General features: G+C 41.6%; 1 protein-coding gene across 1 annotated transcript in view; it reads right to left on the bottom strand.

The window, feature by feature from the left end:
- Positions 1–5,658: 5,658 nt before the first annotated feature.
- Positions 5,659–17,817, bottom strand: part of PDIA5 (protein disulfide isomerase family A member 5) — a 186,214-nt gene continuing 174,055 nt past the window's right edge. Inside the window, exons 16-17 of the mRNA XM_007493796.3 lie at positions 12,118–12,252; positions 5,659–5,892 (exon numbers count right to left, since the gene is read on the bottom strand). Coding sequence (XP_007493858.1) covers positions 5,812–5,892; positions 12,118–12,252 — 216 coding nt within the window. The 3' untranslated portion in view covers positions 5,659–5,811. The remainder of the gene's footprint in view (positions 5,893–12,117; positions 12,253–17,817) is intronic.

Raw genomic sequence — 17,817 nt, 5'->3', positions numbered from 1 at the left:
TTGTGCTACCTAGCTGCACCCCCTACACGTAGAATTTCTAGGAAAAGTCCCAGCCACATAACTCTTAGTGGTAGGTACCAGTTGTAGTACCCTTGAGGGCCATCCTCCTAGTTGCCATTGATAAGCTGTGAGACCTTGGGCAAATATCTAAGATATAAATATCTAAACATGTCACTGGAGCAGCACTCCTGAGTACTGTCCAAACAAGATAAAATGTAATTAAATAGAAGATATGTTAAATATGCAGTTCTCTAAGTCAATATGGAACCTGAAGGGACCTCCAAGTATGGTGTAGTGGCCCCATTTCTACTTAACACCACTGGTCTAGATCATAGAAATATTGTTGGAAATGAACTTAGATTTCTAATTTAATCTCATTAGGAAGGAGAAACTGAGGCCCAGAGAGGTGAAAATGGCCTGACCAAGATCACACAGGTGCTAAGTTAGCACAGTGGGGTTTTGACCCCAAGATCTTATGGCTCCAGATGACATATTTTTTCCACTTTAACATATTGCCTCCCTTAGGAATCCTTCAAGCTTCAACACTGTCTCTTACAACAATGTCAGAAATGACCATTTCTCCAGCTCAACGTGGGGTAGGGGGGAGGCGTTAAGGAGCTCTCTTCTTCCCCACATTAGGCACAGAGCAAGGCATTCACTGGATAAATTACCGGGTTCACTTTCATAGATATGGAGGTGGCAGGCTGGGTGGAATGGGCTGATGCCAAGACAGATGGGAGAGATGGTGTGGGCTCTGAAGGTCTCAGGTAAGAAGTGTTTGATTTAGCAATTAATTGGCAGTCACTGAAGCTAGAGGGGAATAGGAACTGGAAAATGATTTCAGTCCGGGAAAGTAGGATGGGTTAGAGTACAGAAACTAGAGGCTGCTTAGTGCCCAGCTGTTGAATAAGGTCCTAAAATGGGTCATGGCTGAAGGGAGAAAAGTTGGGTTAAAGCAAAGTGAGCAGAACAGAAAGCTGGCTTTGGGAATTAACAATGTGAAGGTCAACCACCCAAACCATCACAGGGCTGGAGAGTGGGAGACTTAGACCATTCCTAACATCCATCCTTAGCTTCTATAGTTTCCTTCTTTGGACAGACCAGCTGCCAAAAGAAGGGTCCTGGGAAAAAAGGGTGGGCTAGATGACCTGCAAAGTACCCTACAGCTTTAACCCCACAATCCTATTAACAAAAGATGGAAGACGGAAAGGCCCTGGGGTGAACCTAGGCAACTTCTACATTATAAAAGAAGGCCACAGAAGCACCAGCCAGTCTAAGCCTCCTATTTTATCTCCTGGGGCTGGCCAAAGGCATGAGAAGGTTAAAGGAAGGCCTCAGAAGAAGGGAGTCAAGGGGGCAGTGTTGATAGCTCAAGTATAGGGTTATTTCCAAGTTTGAGCAAGGGTTGAATTTTTAAAAGGCACAGCACCACAGAATGTTAATGCTGAAAAGGGTCATTTAGTCTAACATAACTACAAAAAAGGAAAAATACAAGAGAAAAATGACATGCCCAAAGTCACCAAGCTAGTGATAATCAAGTCACCCTGAGCCAGACTCCTCTGGGAGTGACATACAGAAGAAGGAGGGATTATATTTTCTTTTGTTTTTGGCCTGTGGTTATGTCTTTAAAGCCTTGGACATAGGGGCAAGGCAGGAGGTATTGAAAGTTGAGCCTGTATAAGAAACAGAAAACTCAGATAACCAAGATGTGAAGAACCATTTATCTTCATCACATTTTATTTTTGAAGTGAAGAGGTTTCACAAAAAGATTCACTAAGACCTAAGGAAAATTCTTCCTCCTCACAGATTCTCAAAGTAACAAGTGGGAATGTACAAATGTGCACACATGCACATGCATACACACGCACATATGTACACACACACACACACACACACACCCAATGCTACCTGGAGGGCTGAAAACTCCAATTTGCTCTTTGTGTCAGGGTGGTGATGGCTTCCCTCAGAGCCAATGTATTCCTTCGATAGGGGAGAAGGCAGGGAAGAAAAGGAGGAGCCAGGAGAAGGCACCACTATGGGGTGTGTGTCTAAAAGAGCAGTGACTGCAGAGTGAAGAAAGAGGGAAGACAACTAGCTTCTCATTGGAGGGAGAGAGGATCTAAGAAATCAGGTAAGGATTGTCTGAATAGTCTGGCCCTTTGAGAGAGGCAGTGGAGTGGAGTAGGAAGATTCCTTGATTCCTGGAATCAAGGGAACCTGGGTTTCAGTTCCTGCTGTGTGACCCAGGATGGGCCCGTGTCACCTCATCTGGCAGCAGTGGGTTTTCTTGTGAAATGAGGGGATCCAACTAGGTGATCCTCAAGGTCCCTTACAACTCTTAATACTTTTCGATTCTTGACAGACCTCAAACAGGAGCTATCCAACTTTCTAATCTCATAAACCTACCTTCTACCTCCCCCAGATAAGATTCTCAGATTCCTTCCTGACAGGCTCTGGATTTACTTCATAGACACTTTTGTACTATAAGAAAACTCTGTAGGTCTGGTCTTCTCAGTAATATTATTTTATGGAATAGGAGGGAAGGAAACCTGGGAAAAGGCAGTGAAGGCTATTTTACTCTGTGCCTAGAGCTCAGCTCCCCACTGACATTCCCAAACAGGATCATAAACCCCAGAATTAAAGGTACCTCAGAGGTCATCTATGAACATTTCTACCTCACAAGGCAGCCCTTTCACTGCTGGACAGTTCTAATCATAACAAAGTTCTTCTGGAAGTCCTAAAATTTGCTTCTAATTTTTACCAACTGATCTTTGTGTATTACTTCCTAGAGCAAGAGAAGATGTCTATTCCCTTTTTCACATAACAATCCTTTATGCTTGTGAAGATAGCTATTATTCTTCATGTGGTTTCCTTTCTTCAGGTTAATTGTCCTCACTTCCTTCCATTTCTTTTCATAGGACCTTTCTAGATTTCTGGGATCCATTCTACCACAGATCTCCTCCAGCTAGTCAACGTGATGCTTTCAAAATTGAACACTACCCATTAGTAGGACCATCATCACCTCTCCTATTTTGGCTAGCATCCTTCTCTAATTAATCTGCATCCTAATTTACACTTAGCTTTTCAAATACTGATCTTACCCCTGGCTCAAATGGAAAATAGTGGACAACTCAAAATGCTCAAATTAAAAATAAAAATAAAATGAACTGCTAAAAACGGGTCTCCAGCCTTTATTGGTACAATTTAGCTTTAGAACTTAAATGTGACTACATTTTTATCTACTTTTTTTCATCTATCTTGGCTCAGTAACCTAGACTGTCAAGATCACAATGGATTTTAATTCAATCATTGCTTGCATTAGCAATCCCTTTTCCTTATTTCATCCAAGTCATGAAATTGTTCAATGAGACGGAGCCAAAAACAGAGTCCTGTAATATGCCTCTGCAGAGAGCTCTTTCCAGGTTGTCAACAATCTGGTAACATTCCACAGGTATGATTCTTTACAATCAGCTACAATCTACCTAAGGGCCTGGTAATATTCTGTTAAAAAGATCCAGCCTACCTTTCTCCATCTTGCCCACAAGGATATCCTGGGAGATTTTGCCAAATGCCCTGCAGAAATCCATACACATCCATGACTTAGAGCAAGCCCTGATCTATTAGTCTAGTAACCTATCACAAAAGGAAATGAGATTAGTTGTGCATGACTTGTTCTCAATGAACTCCTGCTGGCTTCTAGTGAGCTTTGCTTCCCTTTATAAGTGCTCACATTAGGTTTCATCTGTTTTAGAACTTTTTCCTGGAGTCTGACGTCAAGTCCATGGTCTGCTGTTTTCATCAGAGTGTACTTTCCCCTTTATTTTTGAAAAACTGACTTTCCAGCATCTCACTCATTCTCTGTGATTTCTCAAAGGTTACTGATCACAACTGCAAGTTCTTCCTGCAACTTGGGATGTAATTAATTCCTTTAGGCCTAGAAACCTGAACAATAAATAACAATGGTTGTGAACTATTATTTATTCTATGGTTCTCATTTTAAAGATTAGTCTTCTCAAAAAAGAAGAGTTCAGGAAGAGGATTAATCAAGGTAGGGCCATGACCGTCCAACAGGACATTTCTAAGTTTCTTATGAAAAGCTAAAAGGAAATAAATCTACACAAAGATCCTATAATCTCTATGCCCTCCTTTCCCCCAACAGACAATGGAACATGGGTAAAATGCGTGCATATACACATATACCATAGCAGCAACAACGGAACTATCTCATTGCTAAGAACCCCACCTAAACAATGTCCTTTGTAGATACTTGAATCAGAGAGCAATAATTCAGAAAGTACCTTTGATATCATTTAGTACACTCCCATCTTACAGATGAGGAAACTGAGGTTCTGCAGGTTAACTGACCTACTCAGGCTCACATAGCTAGTCAATAGCAGAGCCAGAAGTAAAATTCCCAGGCCAGTGTTCCTTCCTCTAAATTATCCTCTTTTTGTTGAAGATGATCAGGTGAAACTCAATGTTCCATCTGACATTTTGCATTAAATAATTGGTCCCCATTCCTCTATCCCTAATATTCTGATCTCTGTACCTCTGGTCACTGCTATTTTCATGATCCTCTTAGTTGATCCCTCCAGTTTGAGATATACTTACTACCTTTAGCTGAAACAGGAGCACTGACAATCAGATGGGCACATCTGTAGAACATACACCCTGGGGGAACTTGGCTTCCAGGTTTCACAGTTGGAAAGCAGATAGGAGGGAGTTGGTGTCTGAGTAAGTAGAAAGGATGGATCATCAAGAAAGGCAGCACAGACAGGAGGCAGATGAAAGGAAGAAGAGAGAGTGAGAAGCAGAGCTAGAGATGAGTGAGTGGAATCCTGTAAGAACCTGATGTGAAAGTTAAAAAAAAAGGAGGGGGATCATTTTCTGAGGACAAGAGTCAACAGGCATAATTTCTGCAAGATCAGAATATGGCATAATGTTCCCAACGCTGCTAATTTTGCTGAACTTGGGCACAGAGTAATGTGCCCAGGTGCTTTCCTGCTCCCCCAAAACCCCAGATGCCACTTCATCTCAAGGGTCTGGAGCTTAGCCTCAGTCTTATTAACCCCTGACACAGTGGCCGTTTCCTTGTTAAGAGATCAGTATGTGAAAAAGAAGTGAAGAAGAGGAAAGGAGGGGAGTGAGAAAGGGAAAGTGAATGTGGGCTAGAGAAGGAGGCAGGGAACTGGAAAAAGAAGAGGAGAAGATGCAAACACAGAGACAGAGTCCAAAAGAGAGAAAACAGATCTATGTAAACACATTCCAGGGACACATCACAACTGAAGTCCCAGAGATCTGGAAAGAGCCCACACTTGTGTCTCAATTTGTTTCATTTTCTGGTTTTCCCTGAGCATTATAATGTTCCCTTCAAACATCTGACAATTTCCCAAGCTTGGAAAGATCTAGGTCCAAAGGAAGGATTTTAGTATCATTCATATCTTCTATTTTCCTCCTTTCCCTTGCACAGCTGGAAGGGACAGACTACCCTGGCAGTCCTGGCTCTCAAACAGTCTCTACCTACATAAATATTGCATAGGAGTGTTGCTGGCATTGCCTCACAGAGGAGGAAATGCAAGCTCAGAGCTCAATATGGCAACAAGCCCATCCTTTAACAGTCCCCACCTTTTCCACCCCCCACCCAAAAAAATCCCCAAATCCCCAAACAAGTGGTTCAACTTTATTTTAAAATTGTACAAAATGGCCACAGATGGCTATAAAAAACTTTGTCTTCAGAAGGTGTGAAAACTCAGGAACAACAAAGCCAGCATCGTTCACAGTGTAGTGGAAAAGCTTCTTTTGAGGCAGAAATCACAGTTCATCTTTCTTTTTTCCAAGTCGCTCATGGTCTCGCTCTCGGAGAGTTCGAACAAAAGAGACAAACCCTGACTCCTGAAAGAAAGGAAGGAGTTGAGGAAAAGAGGCAGAGAACAAAGAGAGTCCTGGGCGGGAAAGAAAAGGGGTCTTTCATTATCTGATAAGGGGCACATAATTCTCCTCACTTTTCTGACAACCTCTTTCTTGACCTTGCTGAGAGAGCAAAGAAGCTGAAGAAAGTGGCTTTAGTTATGTTATATTGGTCCAAACTGGATCCAAGATAGACAGTTGGTTGCAATTTTGTTCTACTCCTTCCTCAGCATTGTCCTTTGGAGTTGGTTCTGAACTCTGAAACCCAATTAGTCACCAGGAAGAGACCACCTCTTTCCCCTTATGATGTTTTCTGTTCCATGTGTGAAGAACACGTGCTCTTACCCTCCATAACCTGGTCATGGGTAATGAATTTTCCCCCCTAGTCTTAGAGGTGAGTTTCTCACATGAGGTAAGGGACAGACTCTATGCTTGCAGGAGAAAGTAAAACTAACTAGCTCACAAGAGAAGTGACCTAGCGTAAGGAAAAATGATAAGGGATAGAGAAAAATGCACAGATTGTCTATAAGAGAAAAGGAGGAGAATTTAGACACAAATCCTGGGAGAAGATTCTGGAAGGAGATGAGGATCTTGGGATTTTACTGGGTTTAACAGGCTCTCCCGATCTGGCTTTCCTCTGAGCTGGTAAGGAGGATCTTTGCTTTGGTATCTCCTAGGAAAAGACTAATCTTATGGAGAGATTAGGAATTCCTGAGTTGGGGAACTGCCTTGGAGGAGCCCTGCCTTTCCCTGAAGTTCAGAGATCAACCTGTCAGAAACAACTTGGTTAAGGTAAATCCAAGGGTTTTGTCACCTGGGACTTTGGGTTTACCTAGGAGGGCAACCCCAGGCATTAGTACATCTGTGATTCCTGCATCCTCACCCTTTTAAAGACAATCTGTAGTATATAGTCAGATCGCTTTTTTTGGGGTCTAGATAAGATCAGGAAGTTAATAAGAAGAGCTTGAGAAGACCAGAAAAGCAAACCCCTTGAGAGGGAGCATAGATTTGTGGGAGGAGCTATAGCTATGTAGATTTAGGATCTTATCTACCATTTTCTACCCTCAATAAACTTTTTTTTAAAATAATTGCAAGCTTCACTGGCCCTGGGAAGTTCCTAGTTGCCCCCCCGCCCCAATTTTCAATCCTTCTAGGTCCTTTCCATTAAACTATCTCCTTTTGGAGGTAGTTTTCTCTTTCAGTTGGCAAGTTGGAAGGACAAGAGCCAAGGAAATTTTGAATTTCAGAGGAAACTGTCACCTTGAGTCCCTTGTATTTTAAGAGATGCTTCTGGCTGGGCAAAAGCAACTAATGGAATCTTGGTGCTGCTAGCAGGAGGAGTGGCTCTGACTGACAGGTGGACATTTTGGTTGGAATTCTCTGTCTCAATGGTACTCAGGAACCATTCTCTTAGGAACTACCACTCTGTAGTTCACCTGGGGAGCAGTGGAAGATTCCACTTAACTGTTTTTCACTCAGCTTCATTTCTAACAGCTGCTGCTTGGTCTGGATACATTTTACAGTGGCAGGAAACAATAGCTTTTCTTTTTATTGGTCTGCACCATTACCACAGCTGGTGTTATCTGAAATACACCCTATAATTACTATAAATATGGGTTTGGGATATTATCTTTCTCTCATTCCCTATGTCCTTATGGTAGTAATACCTGACTGTTTCTATGCTTGCTGTGGGGTTGAAATATTATTACCTTTACTGAACTGACTAAATGAAGGGCTATGTCTTTTTTTTTTTTTAATTAAACCCTTACCTTCCATCTTGAAATCAATACTGTGCATTGGTTCCAAGGCAGAAGAGTGGTAAGGGCTAGGCAATGGGGGTCAAGTGACTTGCCCAGGGTTACACAGCTGGGAAGTGTCTGAGGTCACATTTGAACTCAGGACCTCCCATCTCTAGGCCTGGCTCTCACTCCACTGAGCTACCCAGCTGCCCCCAAGGGCTAGGTCTTATATTCCATCTGTGATACTGATTTGCTGTTTTATGTCTATGCTGGTTAAAGGTTTAAGATGGGTATTAAAGAGATGCGATGTATATTTCACTAGTTTGGTCTTCAGTAGTACTCCATGTTAAACAAATACAAATTATTGCATCCACTCCCTTCCCCCAAGATAGGGAGTGAAAGAATGAAGGTTTCTTTGGTTAAGCACAACTGTGCTGTTATTTCCTTTTGTATGCATCATCCTCTTGCTTTTTTCTCCACTTACATTTTACACCTTCCAAGGTGGTGTCCAAGAGTTGTCAGAAAAATGAAAAGTATCCTTTCCCTGACTAATTTAATTCAACAACGATGAATTAAGCCCTTACAAGTGGCCAAGCTTTGTGCCTGGTGCCAGGCACAGGAGCAAAGGCTTATGAGTCCCTGACCTCAGGGAGTTTTCACATGGCAGAGTGCTGAGGAATAAGCCTGGAATTAGAGATGCACCTCTGACATTAGACGCTGTATGACTTGGAGCAAACCCCTCGGCTTTCTTCATCTATACAACGGTCACTCTGTGTGGAGTGCCTACATTTCAGAGCTGATTTGATGTTCCAATGGCATAACAACCACCATGCTGTGAACAGTGGTGGCTATTAGAAAAGGTGACAGAGGGGCTATCGGTAGTTAAACTAAGCCGTGTTGGATGATCAGGGTTATGAGAGGCGGAGAGCAGCAGGGCGCACACTCCTCCAAGCAGTTTTTGAGACTGCATGGAGGCAGGAGCTGGACTGTTGAGTTTGGGGAATAAACAACTGTTTAGCCTGATTGGAATAAAGAGTGTATGAAGGGAAGTAACTGATGTGAAATAAGGCTGGAGTCTGATGGGGGAGAGTCTTAAATGTCAAGCTAAAGATTTTGTAATTTTATCTCTGAAGCAAGAGGGAAAGACTGAAGGCTTTCCAATTGTGGAGGGTGGAAGTGGTATGGGTGAAAGTACACCTCTGGGTGACAATTTTGGCAGCTGTGAAGAAGATATATTGGATTAATGTGAAGACAGAAACATGGAGACCAGTCAGCATGTACAGAGGTGATGAGGGCCTGGACTTGGGATCCACTAGGAGTCAGGAGAAGGGGTGGAATAAGATGCCTGAAGAAGAAAATTTAGAGGAGGGGCATATTTTGAGGGAAAGGTTATCAGTTCCTTTTTCAACACATTGAGTTTGAGATGCTGATGGGACATCAACTTAGACATGTTTAGGGGGCAATGAAGGGCTGTTCCTCTTTATAAAAGTCAATTGAGAATAGGGATAATATATTGAGAAATAATTATAATATAAAAATATTCATTAGAGTAAGAACATTCCTATTTGAAAGGAGTGTTCATAACTGAAGGTCCAGTTAAAATCAGATAACATAAATTAGGAGTGGACCTACTTGGCACAGTTGTGTGACTCCCTCCAACAATGTTCAGTCACAAAAAAGGGAAGATGGTGGAGGGATCAAATTTTGAAAAAATGGAAGGCATAAAAATTAGGACAGGAAACAAGAGATTCAAGGGTAGAAGATGAATTGACTACAAGGTCAAGGCTGTGAAGGGAAGAAAGTGAACAAGAAAACAAGAACAAGAAAAGTAGAATAGACCCGGCAGTCACCATAAGGATGAAGAACAGGTTTAAGAGGAGTGAGCCAAAGATAGAAGCACAAGAGATTATGACCAGAAAGGGAAATATCTGAGTTCAAAATCTTGAAGGTGGTGGTTATGAGTGATGCTGAGATCTAAGCCATAGCCCATCCCTGTTGGCGGCTGAAGTGAAATAAAGACACAGATCTCAGTTGGGAAGCCTGGGTTTTTGAGGGGGTTTATCAAACATATTATTGAAGTCCTTAAATATGAGGACCAGAACAGAAGTAGTTAGGAAGGCTACAAGCTAGGATTGAACTTCTTTAGAAAGGACAGAGAATAATCAGCAAAGAGAGATTCCTGGTAGATTATAGCTACAAGGATCTAGCAGGATGATGGTATTATAGATAAATACTGGCTCAGAAGGAAAGGAGGAAAGGCTACAGAATTAGGTTACAGAGATAGTCTGGAAAGGGTGATAAAGAGGAGCAGCAGGCAAATTACTCCTTCTCCTTCTGGCCAAGTACTTTAGGGGGCATAACAGAAAGAACAACTGATACTGGAAAGAGGCTGAAGCTGTAGTATCTTTTGAAGAAAAGAGTTCAGGCTAACAAAAAGTCTCAGGAATCTGTTTTTCCCAAAACACAGACAAAACAAAGAAGAAAAAAGTTAAGTAAAATATCTTCCACCAACTGGACATTAGGAGAAAGAGCTTGATGGGAGGGTCCTAAGGTCTGGGGCTTTTAAGATAGTGGTCCCTCCCATGCACTGTTGCTCTTAGAACCTCCTTTAGGCAGAGTTTAGTCCTGGGAAAGATCCACAGGTTCCAGGAGTGAACAATCATATCTCTTTTCAGATTCTGAGGTGGCTCTCACTTTCCAAGGTTACCAGCATGGTCAGTGCTAGATCTCAGAGGGGGAGATGTTTTTATTAACATTTGTCTCTGTAACTCTCAAATTTCAACTCTAAGGAGTGTATTTCAGTTCACCAGTTCATTCTTTTAAAAATTACATTAAAGGGGGCAGCTGGGTAGCTCAGTGGATTGAGAGCCAGGCCTAGAGATGTGAGGTCCTGGGTTCAAATCTGTCCTCAGCCACTTCCTAGCTGTGTGACCCTGGGAAAGTCACTTGACCCCCATTGCCTAGCCCTTACCATTCTTCTGCCTTGGAGCCAATACACAGTATTGATTTCAAGATGGAAGGTAAGGGTTAAAAAAAAATTACATTAAAGTTGGAGATCAATCAATTAATCAATAAGTATTTATTAGGGGCAGCTGGGTGGTTCAGAAGATAGAGAAATAGGTCTGGAGAAGGGAGGTCCCTGGGTTTGAATCTAGTCTCAGACACTTCTTAGCTATGTGATCCTGGGCAAGTCACTTACCCCCAATTGTCTAGCCCTTACCTATCCTCTGCCTGTTATATTCTGTATCAATTCTTTTTTTTTTTAAACCCTCACCGTCTGTCTTGGAGTCAATACTGTGTATTGGTTCCAAGGCAGAAGAGCGGTAAGGGCTAGGCAAAGGGGGTGAAGTGACTTACCCAGGGTCACCCAGCTGGGAAGTGTCTGAGGCCAGATTTGAACCTAGGACCTCCCCTCTCTAGTCTTGGCTCTCAATCCAATGAGCTACCCAGCTGCCCCCTCTGTATCAATTCTAAGACAGAAGGTAAGGATTTTTTGGAAAAATATTTATTAAGTGTCTACTATGCTAGCCACTGGGGATAATAAGAGCAAAGAATGGAATAGTCCTTACTCAAAAGGAACAAGCATAAAGTGAATACAAATATAGTGTTAAATACAAGGTGGTTTGGGAGAGAATGCCCTAGCAACTGGGAGGGAGGGAGGCAGGAAAAGGCTTACAGCAGAAGACAGCATGGGAGCTATGTCCTAACAGAGAAGAAGCAGGAAAGACTCTCTGTGTGAGGCGAAGGGGCAGAGAAGGCACATCCCAGGCATTTGGAAGGGACCAAGACAGGAGATGGAATGCCATGTGTGAGGAAATGAGAGAAGTCAATCTGGTTGAATCACAGTATGAGAGGGAGAAAAATGTCCAACGAGGCTGGAAAGACAGGCTCTTCCTAACTTCAGGATGGGAAATGAATAGCTCTCTATATTTATATCTATATGTCTTGGAAATGCAAAAGCATAAGATGTTTTACGTCCTGAGCAGGCTTAGTTAGTACTTTATTGTAACCAACTTAGCTAGCAAAGCACAGAGGGGCTGACTATGAATGGAGCCGCCAGGTTCTTGAATCTGAGAGAAGATCTTATTTTCGTAGGGCCTTGTTAACAATTAATTTTCTTAACAATGACTCTCTTGGGCAAGCTGGGATATAGTGTTGCTCTAGCTATGCTTCTCCCCAACAAATTTCAAACTCCTGTACCTCCACGTCCCATTACTGTTATGGTCAGTCCTCAAACAGGAAAGGGACACTATACAGAGGTTAACTGGGGTTAACAGCTTTCCTATGAAGTGAAGTAGGAGAAGAAGGGAGAGAGATGCAGGAACAGAGAAGGAACTGTTGGGCTGAACGGTCTTGGGCCTGGCACCCAGGAAGAGCAGGAAGAAGAAAGACAAGGAACAAGAACTGAGACTTAGAAGTGGTCCTACGGAAGAAGCTGGGCTAGGCCACACAGTAGTTTCTACATACTCACCGTCCGATCTCCATTATATTTTTCAATCATCTTCCCATAGTTGTAGTAGTTGAAGGTGGGGTAGCCATCCACCCCTTCCTGCTTACACAGATCCCGGTTCTTATCTTTGGCACAGTCAACTGCAGCACAGGCAATCTGCCAGGCAAAGGAGAGACTGTACGCATTAGAGAACAGGGCACCTCGGCGCTCACGGACTGTCTACAAGATAACGTCTCTGGCTCGGGGGATGCTGTTCTGCCACAGTAACATTCCACTCTTGAGAGCACCGTCAGTGCGGGACCTGCTCTGTCTGGTGTTCTTAGCCGGGTGCCAGGGAATAGTTTTAAAAGAAATATTCTAATATAATTGGCCTCCTTTATTAATTCTATGTGTTTTTATTAATTTTAAAACATTATTTGGGGGGCAGCTAGGTAGCAAAGTGGACAGAGTACACAGTGGTTTGAACCCAGGAGAACCTGGGCTCAAATTTTGCCTTAGACACTTCCTAGCTATGTGACTGGATAAGTCACTTAACTCTGTTGGCTCAGCCCTTGCCATGAGAGAAAGTAAGGGTTTAAAAAAGAAACAAAATAACTCTTCCCAAAAATACATTCTGAGAAGGGGCCCGTAGGCTTCACCAGATTACCTAAGAGGTCTGTGACCACAAAAAGGCTAAGAAACTCTGCGCTGTTGTTTTTTTAACAACAGTTGAAAGCAAGCTCCTTTTTGGCTTGGCTTGGCTTTGTCTGAAGCCAGCTAGTTAGGATTAAGGTGCTCAGATGGCACAGAAAGAACAAGAGTAGTACTAATCATTTAGAACAGAACAGTCAGTTTGATTCCCAGGCTACAAGCTCTAGACAACCTAATTTCGACATCGTGGAAAATCTGGACTCTTCATGATGTGCACGCCTCCAAGAGCTGAGGGAAAGAGAACGATTCTCTCTGAGCTCAGTGCACTATAGTAGTCATAAAAGTAGGCATCATTTTTTATAAGTAGCAAAGACTGTAGAGAACATGGAACTAAGGATTTAAAACAGCAAAATCAGGCAGTAGGATCAGAAGAATGGTTATCCAGCTCTATGGATCTTCCTCTTATTCTTTCTCTTTGCTTCCAGTGGGAATTTTCCATTAGGTGCTGTGCATAGGAGATTAGAAAACGTTACACTGGGTTAAAAGTGACAGCTGGGAGGGGCAGAAACAACATGGAGGAATGAGTGAGGTTAGATCAAATACATTTCAAAGGGCTGGCAAATGTTCTAAAGCTCAAGGATTTTGCAAGTTTTTTTTTTTTTTAAATGAGATTCATGGGCTCATATCAGGCAAGGTAGGCACCCACCTGAGGGAGGTCATTATACCTTCTCTTTCTTCCTCTACATGGGATAGCCCCTCCCTTGTTTGGATGAACGAGGGCCTCCCAATTTTCCAAGAGTTCTTGTAAGTAAAGGGATTTCACAGCTTTCCAAGTTCCTATATTTGTTCACTTGTTCTTTATCCTCTCACCACCAGACACCCCCTTTTACTTTTCAGGGTCTTCTGTAAGTTAGAAGTTTTCCCTTATATTATCCTTATGGAATCAGAGAGTAAAAAGGAACTTTTTTTCACTTAAGAATTACCAACCCCCAAGGAAGAAAAAAAAAGTTAGCTAAATGTCATACAAATAAAAAACAGCTTTAATGAGATTTTATTATTTTTAAAAAGGAAAAATGTGAAAGTTTTAACCTACCTTGTTTTTAAGATTAAGAATAGGGAGCATGCAACATTATTAAAAAGAACTATAATTAACTTTTGCAGTCCCATATTATAGTCAATTAAAGAGAAAAATGGGGGAAAAGGGGTAGAGAAAAGGATAAAGGGAGAGAGAAAGAAAGAGAGAGGACGACTTAGTGGGTTGTGAATAGAGTTCACTTAGGTTTGTGGGGCTTCACATTCATATTAGTTGCTAACTAAGGTTCAGAGCTCTTTAATTGCTCTGCATTTATAAACTGGCCAAGGTTTCCCTCAGGAAAATAAGCGTTCCAATCCTCCAATCCTCTTAGTCAATGTTTCCTGAATGCTGACTAAGTGCCCAGGACCAGGAAGGAACACTATTTTCTGGGAGGCAGCAGCTGTGGCCAGAACACTGTCACTTCATAAGGTACCAGACAAGAGATGAATTATAGACTTCAGGTCAGAAGTTCATCAATGCTGATGTCACTGGGACAACTAGGCAATGTAGTGAAGGGAGCACCAAGCCTGGAGTAAGGAAGATCTGAGTTCTAATCAGACTGACTAGCCATATGATCCTGGGCAATTTAACCCCTGTTGGCCTCAGTTTCCTTATCTGTAAAATGGGAATAAAAGTAGCATCTCCCTCTCAGGGTTGTTGTAAGGATCAAATGAGATAATATTTGTAAAGGGCTCAGCACAGTACCTGGCAAGTCCTATGTAAATGTTAGCTATTATAACTATCGTCATTCCCATTTTCCCAATTAATAAAAAGAGCTGTAATTCCTAAGACAATTTGAAATTGAAAATAAATGTTTTATAAAGCATTTCTTAATTATGCAAATAAGTGAGGAAAACAGTAGTTTGTGAGCTCATATAAAACAATGCAGCCATTCCCATAGGCACTAATTCTCAGGAGAGGGCCTTGTCACCTTTACTGGGATGACCTAACTGGAGGCTGAAGCATGGCTCTCCTAGGAGCCCTGAAGACACTGGGCAATCAAGGCTGTTTCTTTAGCATAGCTTTCAAGTATCTGATGAGGGATTTTAGACCCAATAACTCCTAGTTGTTCTCTGTATTCATGTTTAAGTTATGAATTTAATTTGTATTCCTGCCCTGAGGCTATTTGAAGTATAAGGCACAATTTTATAAACCTGCTAAATTAAAAAAAAAATCTATTCTGAATTCCCAAACAAGGTGGCAGTCACATAATCAAGTCCAGCTTGTGGCTGAAAATGCTAGCTCAGATACCCCCACTTCCAAGAGAGATAAGCCGTCAACCTCTCCAAATTTTAACAGTTTTATGAGATCTTATGTCATTCAGGAAATGTCCTTGGAATTTCTGGAAATGAGGCAGCAAACCTGCCTTCTCTTCCACCAAATAAACACAAGATTCTCAAGATGCCTCCTCCTAGTCTGCACTTACTCACCCACAGTACAGAATGGACAGATTTTAACTTCTTTATTTATTTTTGATGTGTCTAGACGGTTTCCCTGCCTGATTTTTTTTTTAAATGGCTCTGTCCACTTAGTGAGAACTTATTACAGAATTAGAGGCTCCTGGAATTGGAGAAGATGCTGGAGATCCCTGAATCAAATTCCTTCTCTAAGTCCCTTTAGGGGCACTGGGAGGAAGGTAGAAGCAATGCCATCCTAACTCCAATGCAACCCACTACACTGGGCCTATGTGTCTAGTGACTCACCAACCTTTATTTTCTTCACTTCCCTCTCTAGAAAGCTATCCATTCAAAGAGACCTAAATTCCTTCTACTCATATTTACCATCAGCTGAGGCCGCTGAATAAGCTAAGGTAACTCTTAGGGGTGGGAGTGCCCCAGCTAAAATATGTACTGCCACATGCAGCTTTATTGATTCAGTAAAATAAATCTCTGCAGGAGCTAATATTGACTTTGGCTATGAAAATGGAAGAGAATAACCAGCTGCATATTGATTGGGGAAGGAGTAGGGACAGGCTTCTGGAGATAAAAATAAAATTCAAGCTGAAGGAGGCAGGATAATGTAGAGAAAATGCATTGAACTAGAACTCTGTAAACCTGGGTCTTATCTCAGATTGGCCACTAACTCTTTGGTCTTGTTGCTATTCAGTCATTTTCAGTTGTGTCTGATTCTTCATGACCTCATTTGGGGTTTTCTTGGCAAAGATACTGGAATGTTTGCCATTTCCTTCTCTCACTCACTTTGCAGATAAGAAAACTGAGGCAAACAAGGTGATGTGACTTGTCTGGGGTCACACAGCTAGTAAGTGTCAGAGGACAGATTTGAACTCAGGAGATGAGACTTCCTGACTCCAGGCACAGCACTCTCTCCACTGTGCAAACCTAGATGCCCTCTCTTTTGTTATTCTACTTCAAAAGGATAGGGCTGAATTAATTCGTCTTTAGGATCCCTTCTGGCACTACTGTTTTATTAATATAGGAAATCTATTTCAGGAATGAATTGAAGGGCCTGAACCTTTTCTAACTTAAACATAAAGAACTGGCCCCTGATTATCTACCAACTCTTCTTCCTAAGCCAGGAGGGTAGATGATATAGGAAGAGCACCTGTGGGAGAAGACCTCTCTCTGGAAGACTATCTCACCCGTATACTATTAACATGGGATGTTTGGCTATCCTCTCTGAGCTCGGTTAATCCCATGACCTCAAGTTGACTCTGTTCCCTTTCCCTTAGACTGGTTAACATTCTTTTTGGAATCTGTTCTACATCATTGTTACCTGATCCAAAGAGAAGAAACAGAGTAAAATCCACATTTATCTCCATTATCTTCAAAATTGTACTTTATGACCAAGCCAAGATGTATCTATGGTTCCATTTCTGTCTCCTCAAACTCCTTTCCTAGTTGAATTGCTCTTTCTCTGCTGACTTGTCCCCTCATCCCCAATTTATGATAGGTTAGGAAAGACAATAGTCCAAATGAGTCATCCTGGGAACCCAGTTCTGTGTTCCAATAAAAATTTAAAAATAAAAATAAAAAAATAAAAAATGCTATACATAACTTATTAGACTGGGCCCCAAAGGAAGGGAAAAAACCCATGTTGACAGGTGATATACTATTTGGTAACATATTTGTTCCAGAGCCACACTTCAACTGAAAACTCCTGACTCTACTGTCCCTATAATTAATAGCTGTAGCCCCATGTTGTCTACATCTAGCAAGGAACATAAAATATGACAGATAAGAATTAACTTTTTCTATAAGAATTTAATTTTACTTGCTAAATCTTGTTGATTTTCTGAGCTTTTGGACATCAAACCTTATGGCTTACCTAAATCTGTAACATCTGTCACTTCTTCCCTTAGTTAAAACTCCCTGGAATTGGTATCTACCAGAGTTCTCCCCTGTAAACCAATTCCTGGCCATCTCTGCTTGATTTCTGGACCAGACAATACAATGACAGGTTTTGGCCTGAGAGCAAGTACAAGGTAGGTCATGTACCTGTCCCTGCACCCTCATATTCATAAGGACCTCTGAAAGCATTTTACCTTTAAAATAATTTGTGTTTACATTTCCAAATTAATTCACAAATGATTATGCTATGACAATGCTATAGAATTATAGCAAACAATTATGATATTTTAAAAATATTTTTCACTGTAACTGTGTAGAAAATATCAGCTACAATGAAGTGTTAAATTAGCTTTTGAGGGTTATCTGGGGGAAGCTAGCTATCTTGTAGATGGGAAAATATGTTCTAAGCCACAAGCAAACAACTTTTAAGTGAAAAAAAAAAACTTTTGAAACAACCAATTTTCAAGATGGTGATGGCATGGTAAATGATTTGCAAATCTTTGCCATGAACGTGTTGGTGTTTTTTAATACTAACGGACCAGACCAGTTCAGAAAAAGCTGTATGATAAACCAGAGCAGTAACAGTAATGTGCTTATTTCATCAACATAGAAATACACAGTGGAAAGACTTCATTTTGATTTATATCTTGTGTCTAGATACATATTAATTTTAGTTGGTATACACAGCAGCCTGTCCTCAGGACCACT

Source organism: Monodelphis domestica, chromosome 4 (assembly GCF_027887165.1).
Source record: "Monodelphis domestica isolate mMonDom1 chromosome 4, mMonDom1.pri, whole genome shotgun sequence".
Lineage (NCBI taxonomy): Eukaryota > Metazoa > Chordata > Mammalia > Didelphimorphia > Didelphidae > Monodelphis > Monodelphis domestica.
The sequence above is the reverse complement of the archived record's forward strand: the minus strand, read 5'-3'. Positions and strand labels throughout refer to the sequence as shown.